The 9,027-nt window shown below is 33.4% G+C and overlaps 1 protein-coding gene across 1 annotated transcript; it reads left to right on the top strand.

Annotated features, from left to right (window-relative positions):
• Positions 1-7,001: 7,001 nt before the first annotated feature.
• On the top strand, positions 7,002-8,387 carry LOC130946903 (ornithine decarboxylase-like). The gene has a single exon (XM_057875798.1). It carries the CDS (start codon positions 7,066-7,068, stop codon positions 8,353-8,355), a length of 1,290 nt encoding a protein of 429 aa, XP_057731781.1. The 5' UTR covers positions 7,002-7,065; the 3' UTR covers positions 8,356-8,387.
• Positions 8,388-9,027: the final 640 nt, after the last annotated feature.

Genomic DNA, 9,027 nt, shown 5'->3' with positions numbered 1-9,027 from the left:
AAAAAAAATCCTAATCTAAGCAACAAAATAAACCGTCAGTTGTCCAAACTCGAACAATCCCCGGCAACGGCGCCAAAAACTTGGTGCACGAAATTGCAATAACACTTTTGCAATCCCGCACAACTAACCAGCAAGTGCACTGGGTCGTCCAAGTAATACCTTGCGTGAGCAAGGGTCGATCCCACGGAGATTGTCGGCTTGAAGCAAGCTATGGTTATTTTGTAAATCTTAGTCAGGATATCAGAAATTATCAGGATTGATTGTAAAAAGCAAAAGAACATGTAATGGTTACTTGTACTGCAGTAATGGAGAATGGGTTGAGGTTTGGAGATGCTCCATCTTCTGAATCTCTGCTTTTCTACTGTCTTCTTCATCAAACACGCATGTCTCCTTCCATGGCAAGCTCGTGTAGGGTCTCACTGTTGTCAGCAGCTACCTCCCATCCGCGCAGTGAAAGCTAATGCAAAGCACTCTGTCACAGTGCCGCCAATCACCGGTTTGGTTCCCTCCCCTACCGGAATAGAATCACTCTTTTGCGTCTGTCACTAACGCCCAGTAGGTTACAGGTTTGAAGCACATCACAGTCATTCAATCATTGAATCCTACTCAGAATACCACAGACAAGGTTTAGACCTTCCGGATTCTCTTGAATGCTGCCATCAGGTCCTGCCTATACCACGAAGATTCCGATTAAAGAACCCAAGAGATAACTACTCAATCTAAGATAGAACAGAGGTGCTTGTCAGGCACGTGTTCATGGTTGAGAATGATGATGATTGTCACGGATCATCACATTCATCCGGATTAAGAACAAGTGTTATCTTAGAACGGAAGCAAGCATGATTGAATAAGAAACAGTAGTAATTGCATTAATCCATCAAGACACAGCAGAGCTCCTCACCCCCAACCATGGGGTTTAGAGGCTCATACTGTGGAAAGAACGTGTATGAAATGTTATGAGGTCATAAGGTTCTGATTACAATGTCAAAAGGTCCTATAAGTAGTAAACTAGTATCCTAAGGTTTACAGAAATGAGTAAATGACAGAAAAATCCACTTCCGGGCCCACTTGGTGTGTGCTTGGGCTGAGCATTGAAGCTTTTATGTGTAGAGACGTTTTCTGGAGTTAAACGCCAGTTCTCATGCCAGTTTGGGCGTTTAACTCCAACTTTTAATCCAGTTCCGGCGTTTAACGCTGGAATTTCTGAGGCCGGATTGCTACGCGGGTTTGGGCCATCAAATCTTGGACAAAGTATGGACTATTATATATTGCTGGAAAGCCCAGGATGTCTACTTTCCAACGCCGTTGAGAGCGCGCCAATTGGGCTTCTGTAGCTCCAGAAAATCCACTTCGAGTGCAGGGAGGTCAGAATCCAACAGCATCTGCAGTCCTTTTCAGTCTCTGGATCAGATTTTTGCTCAGGACCCTCAATTTCAGTCTGAAAATACCTGAAATCACAGAAAAACACACAAACTCATAGTAAAGTCCAGAAAAGTGAATTTTAATTAAAAACTAATAAAAATATACTAAAAACTAACTAAAAGATACTAAAAACATACTAAAAACAATGCCAAAAAGCATACAAATTATCCGCTCATCACTGTGCCTCCATCATCGCTGTCAGTTCGTGTTCAGCTGTCACCGAGGGAAGCCGCCGCCGTAGTCGTCTTCATTGTGAGCGGGTCGTTGCCATCTTCCACCGCCGTCGTATCTCCCATCACGGACGATGCTGAGGATGCGTAGGAGAGATAGACGCGTGGAGGGAGGACGACTGAGGAAGAAGGAGGAGGTGTTGTTCACGCTGCTATGCCCAGTCACAGTTCGTGGAGTCACCGTCGTTGCCGCTGTTAGGGGTTGAGCCACTGAGCCCCTGTCGTCGAAAAACAGCGTTGCCTCGCCGGGATCCACTGCCGGTAAGGGCGTTCTCCCCTCTGATTTCGATTTCCTTTAATTTCTAGGAATATTATTGTCATTGATTTCCGTTACAGTCGTGTCGTTGCATCTCTGGTCATCGAAAATCCATCACCGGAGCTTCAGGTAGCCGCCGTCATTCATGGCCCTGTGCCAGCCGTGATACTTCATCGTTCTCAGTCTCTGCGTATCCGTGGTTGCATCTTCCAATGTAGTCTCAGGTATCACTTGTTTATTCTTTGTTCTGATTTCTTGTTTATTATGATTTTTAAAATTTTCAAGCCTTAGATTTTTATTTATTTAATTCTGTTTGTAAATTGTGTTTACTTGCTAAAACTTGTACATTTTTTGTTCTTATTCCTTAGGATTTTTTAGGTTTGTTTGTAAATTTTGTTTTATTTATTGGAATTCGTTGTTATGGTTCCAATTTTGAAAATAATGTAAAAGTTGAGGCACGACCTCTGTTATCCTACTTTAAAGATTGAGATTAAAATAAATTAACGATATTTCAAACAAGTTTCTACACATGTTATAAGTTAGAAATTTCTTTGATTTTCATTTTGAAGGTTAGTTAGGCCAAGAGGATAATGATTATCCAATATAACTTAGTTTCATTATCTAATAATCACGTATCCCTAGCCTACGTTGGATTATATCTATCTCTTTGTTAAGTGGTGTTTGTTATGGTACTTAATGAAACAAGTAAATTAAAATTTGAAATAAAAGAAGTAGCAGAGAATAGAAAAAACGTATTGTATTGTTGCTTTCTTCAAAAAACAAATGATTGGTACAATAGTTATATATAGCTATTATTTGGTTTGATAAATTTGGTTGTGTATTGGTTGAGAAATAAATAATGAATTGGTTATTATTGATGGAACCGTAGACGGTGAAAATATCCAAGTTTTAGGGGAGGTTCTGTCAAAAAGTTTCTAAAAATTTTGAATAAAAGTTAATGAAAAAAATTATAATTGGTGTTATATGTTGTTTCTAATTTTTTGTTTTGGTTTTTTTTATTTACATGAGTGCTAAAATGGTGACAACATGCTACCTAAAGAACTCAAATATTTTGATTCATAGAGATACTAATCTATGTTAGACTTTTAACTTTTGGTTGAACTTGTGCAAGAAATATAACTTGTAGAACTAATCAATATACTCACTAATGTTATTTTGTTTTAAAACAATTTTAGTTAAATGAAGCATATTTGAATTATGTATGTTTTTACGTATTATATAAATATTGACTTGCTCAGTAAAATAGTTAATATATCAGTTAATTAAAAAATAATTTGATAAATTATGCATGCAATTTGTATTAAAAAAATTGTTACAAAATAAATATTTTGCTTTTATAACTAAAAAAAAAAGTTACAAAATCAAGTTACATTTTGTAACAAAATTTTCTAATACGAAAAAATATATTGCCACAAAAAATATTTTAAAGATCAAAATTTGTTATCATTTTTGTAACGACGTTTGATTTTTTGTATCAAAAAAATTTGTTACAAAATATTACTTTAAATTATAACAGTTTTTTTTTTGTTACAAAAACTTTTTGTAACGTGACATATTGTAACAATCCTTTTTTTGTTACAAAATTTTTTTGTTTTAAAATTCTAATTTTTTGTAATAATTTTTTTGTTATAAATATTACTTTTTTTTTTATAATGTAGCAGTAATAAAAAGAACACGAAAAAGATAAAATACATAAAAAAAGAAAAAACACAAAGAAAAAAGAAAAAAAAAAGAATAAAAAGAAAGAAGTGGAAGAACGCGAGATACAACGTTAAAGGAAGAATGGTACAATTTTATACGTGTGTTATGTAAATAAAGTTTACTAGATTAGAATTAGCTTGTATAGATTTATTTGTTAACAAAACTTATATGTATAACGAGACTCTCTAACCATATGATCCAAAGAAACTGTCGGTTATTAATTAGAAGATTTGCTACTTGCACTAGAATATATATATATGGAATTTTATCATGTCATACAATATTCTGATTTCTGAAGCATGGTCCAAAGAAACTGTCGGTTATTAATTAGAAAATTTGCTACTTGCACTAGAATATCTATTTATATATATATATGGAATTTTATCATATCATACAATATTCTGAAGCATATTAATTAATAATATCGCACACTCGGATCTCAAATAAATAGTTAATAACTTTTCATGAACATTTTAATATTAAGGGAAAATAATAAAATATATTTACAATGAAAAATATTAGAGATTAATATTTTATATTAATATTAGTTAATATTCAGTTAATATTTTATTTTTTTATTATTAAAATTTAAAATTTAAAATTTATTACCTTAAGGTTAAAGAATTTTTTAAGTGTCAAGTATCAACTAAAAATAATAAAATTTATTGATGATGTAATATTAATCATTTACACTATATATATATATATATATATATATATATATAGAAAATTAAAGTTATTTTATTTTATATTTTCTAATTATTATTAAAATAATTAAATAAATTTAAATATAATAAATATATAATTATATATATATTAAAAAATATATAAAATAAGTTGTATTATCGTCTTTTTATCGTTACTCAATAATTATAATATATAAATATACAATTTGAATATTATAATATTAAATTATTAATAATGATATGATTATTTAGGTTTTTTAAAAAATGTTAGAAAATTATCAAAATTTATTATTTTTTATTATTAATTAGTTATTAATGTTTAAAAGTATAGGTTAAAGTATGTTATTAGATTATACTAAATTAAAAGAATTAAGTTGATAATTAAAAATAATGAAAAAAGATAGTCCTCTAATATTTTTTTATGAATAATGTTACATGACTACCAATAAATATTATTATTTTTTGTTAATAATATTTTGTACTTATGTTTACATATATTTTGTACACAAAAAATATATAATTTACTTTTATATTTATTATAATTTTACACACATAAATCAATATAATATATATTCATATTTTTTTTAAATTTATACATATAAATTAATAAAATTTATTTATTAAAAATAATTTAATATTTATATAAATCAAATAATAATTAAAAATACTAAAAGCTATTAGCACCCAATAGGTTTTTTTTCTATTTTTTTTATGATTGGGCTCTAAATTCTAAAAAGTATAGTTGGTATTTCATCGTAGTTCTAGCACCTTTCACACAAATTGAGAAAGAATAATAGTATTTTTATTAATCCACAAAACTCAATTGAGAAAGAATAATAGTATTTTTATTAATTCATAAAACTCAACGGGGCACTTTTCCTTAACCTATAGAGAACTAAGTGTGTAATCAGCTAAGAATTAAACAACTCAATTAATTATAATTATTAATTATTAATTTTAAATTTTTTAAATTCAAAATTTAAATAATTAGATACTGATTAATTAAACCTAATTAAAAACTATAAAAACCTTCTCATTCTCTTCCATATTAACCTGCACACCTCAACAACAATACACACAAATTCTTTCCCTCATCGTCAGACCCTCTCCACCACTGTCCTCATGTAAGACGACCTCAAGAAGTTCGCCGCCGACAAAGCCGTCAAGTACGTCAAGTCCAGCATGGTCCTCGCCTCGGCACCGGTTCCACCGCCGCTTTGTCGTTGCCAAACTCGGTCATCTCCTCTCCACCGATCAACCCTCCAACATCATCAGCGTCCCTATTTCCAAGCGCACTAAGGAACAAGCACGTTCTCTCGGAATTTCACTCTCTGTCTTCGACGACAATTTCCACCTCGATCTCGTCATCGACGGCGCCGATGAGGTGGACCCGACCTCAACCTTGTAAAAGGCCACGGCAGCGCTCTTCCCTGTTGGAGGCCACCTTCGACAAGTTCACTGTGGTGGTCGATGAAACAAAGCTCGTGTCAGGACTCGGAGGAGCAACCTTGCGATACCGATGGAGATGGTACAGTTTTGTGAAAAAGTATAATCTAGCTCAGTTTCAGGAGTTGTTCAAGGAAGAACAAATGGTAGAGAATGTGCTGTTTTTGAACAATTACAAATTTATATAAAAAATATCCATTTAATATAAAAAAAACATTCTAATACTTAGTAAAAGAAATGTTCCGCTATAGAATTTTAAAAAAAGCCATATAATTCTTAAAAAAATAGAAATATCCACATCTATAATACAAAAAATTTGAAAAATACATTAAAAAATATCTATTTAATATAAAAAAGAAACATCATAATATTTAATAGAAGAAACATCATATATATCAACTTGGGAAAGTATGAGGAGCCAATGGAATATTTATACAAGGTGTACAATGGAGGTTTATGGAGTATTAAAGATATAATCATTAGTGTTACCTTTTTTCCATCAGTTAAAGCTTTTGAGATGAGTAGTATCATAACATGGTATTAGAGTGCTAGATCTGAAAGGTCAAGAGTTCGATCCTTGGTGAATCCCAAAATTAATTTAATTTTTCGGGAAGATGTTTCGATCCTTGGTGAATCCCAAAATTAATTTAATTTTTCGGGAAGATGTTTATTATCCCTAGTACTTGGATGGTTATTCTAGATAGTATGAGAGATGTTTATTTTATAACTTAATAGCCCATTGTACACATTGTATAAATAATCTATTGTCTCCCTAGCGAGATCCTATCAACTTACCTTTATTAACACGAATTTTGAGATCCAATCCATGAGAAAGTTCACAGAAGTTGGTTGGATCCTAGTTGGTTCTCTGGCAGAACTCTTCACTACGTCTAGTCTCTCTGACTCTCTGCACTCTGTAACGGGCACTGTGTCGTCCTCTTGGCTCTTGCACCTTTCAATTGCATCTAATCTTTCACCGGTGAATAAATACGGTCGCCATTGGCATTCCTTCAACGTCCCAAGCTAATATAATTTTTCACACATTAATCATTTACCTGACAATTATGTTTTTAATGTTTCCTCGTGGCTCTCGTGGAAGCATTATTGTGCCTTCAGTTCGTTTATTCTTGTTTAGCTTTCAGTCTCTCATTGCACCTGGTCATCTTAGCTTTGCATATAAATATGGCCATCATGCATTATTATGTTCTCCACCAACTTGTCAAAGTTAATAATATCATTAGCATTCTCATTCATTAACACATTAAAGAGCCAAGCTATAAAGGAAGGCTAACGCGGAATAATAATGCCTTCAATCATTGTTGGAGATGATAAACCCTATTCTTTGAGCCTCAATCCCATTCTTTCTGCGTCAGGGGTGAAGGGCAAACCAGTAACTTCATTATGCCAAGAAAGTGATGGCATCCTTGGTTACATTCAATCAGTGATTCACGAGAAACCAGAAACTGAATCACCCTTTATGGTTCTTGATTTAGGGGTGGTGATGGACCTCATGGACCACTGGTCCAGAATGCTTCCAACGGTTCAACCATTCTATGCGGTGAAATGCAACCCTAACCCATCCCTGCTTGGAACACTGGCAGCACTGGGTTCCAGTTTCGACTGCGCCAGCAAAGCAGAGATCGAAGCCGTGTTGTCCCTTGGCGTCTCGTCGGATCGAATCATCTACGCTAACCCATGCAAATCAGCGTCCCACATTAGTTACGCTGCAAGCGTTGGAGTCAACATCACAACCTTTGACTCTAAAGAAGAGGTAAAAAAGATTCGAAAATGGCACCCAAACTGCCAGCTTCTCCTTCGTATAAAACCGCCACAAGACAGTGGAGCGCGAAACTCCTTGGGTTTAAAATACGGTGCACTACTGGAGGAAGTTCCAGTGCTACTCCAGGCTGCACATGATGCAGGATTAACTGTCATCGGAGTTTCCTTCCACATTGGGAGCGGAGGAGCTGACGCTAAAGCATATCACGGAGCCATTGCTGCTGCGAAGAGTGTGTTAGAAACGGCTTCAAAACTAGGCATGCCAAAGATGCACGTGCTCGATATTGGTGGCGGTTTCAGTTCTGGCACAGAGTTCGATGCGGCTGCAATTCACGTGAACGATGCTCTTGAAGCCAACTTCGGAAACGAAGAGGGCATTACGGTAATTGGCGAGCCTGGCCGTTATTTTGCTGAAACGGCTTTTACGTTGGCAACAAAAGTAATCGGGAAGCGCGTGAGAGGAGAGTTGAGAGAGTACTGGATCAACGACGGGATTTATGGATGTTTGAACTGCATAATGTTTGATTTCGCTCGCGTCACGTGCACGCCACTCAGGTGCAGCTCAAAACATGACGGAGAGAAAGAGTCCAAAACTTACTCTTCAACTGTGTTTGGACCAACATGTGATTCCTTAGATACAGTGCTAAGAGATCACCAGCTTATGGAGTTGGAATTGGAAGATTGGCTTGTTTTCCCTAAAATGGGGGCGTATACTATTTCTTCAGGTACCAACTTCAATGGGTTTAGCACATCAGCCATTCCGACATACCTTACATATTCAGCCACCTTCGTCCAAGAAAAAACTATGTTCTAAACAACTCTTTATATAATTCGTGCAAAATAATTTAAGAGGAGTCAAGGAGCTAGCAAGTTTTGTAATTTGTAATCATTAATTAGTTATTATTGGTATTTTTAATGGTGTAAGATTTTATTTATTAGCATGAAATTACTCATTTTTTTACTATTTAAATACTGGTCAAATTTTAATAAAAATGTTAGTCTCTAGACTTTCTTATAATTTAATATATTTGATTAAATTATTTAATATAATATGTATTAATATTTTAATTATAATTTTTAAATTAAAAATATTTTTATATGAATAATTAATTTATTTTTAATTATCTTTGCTTTTTTATTTTGTTTTAAACATTTTGCAATCTCCGCGTAAGCTGATTAATTTTAGGAAAAGTATAGGGTACCAACATATTATCCGTCAACTTCTGTCAACTCTTATTTATATTTGTGTTTCATGGAAGTGTGTTCGTAGATGTGTCTAGTAATTAATATATTTTAAATACATATATAAAGAGACACATCCAGAAAATATATCTATAAAGACACTTTTATTAAACACAGTTATAAAAAAGACATTTTTATTAGACACATCCACGAACACACTTTCATAAAACACAATTATAAATAAGAGTTGGCAAAAGTTGACAGATATATTGTTGATAACGTAGCGGAACCGTTAATTTTATTA

Source organism: Arachis stenosperma, chromosome 8, assembly GCF_014773155.1.
Source record: "Arachis stenosperma cultivar V10309 chromosome 8, arast.V10309.gnm1.PFL2, whole genome shotgun sequence".
NCBI classification, from domain to species: domain Eukaryota; kingdom Viridiplantae; phylum Streptophyta; class Magnoliopsida; order Fabales; family Fabaceae; genus Arachis; species Arachis stenosperma.
This window is presented reverse-complemented; position numbering and strand designations above follow the sequence as displayed.

What these genes read in the sequence shown, in the direction of transcription:
- LOC130946903 (XM_057875798.1), top strand. Translation starts at nt 7,066, where the DNA reads ATGCCTTCAATCATTGTTGGAGATGATAAACCCTATTCTTTGAGCCTC.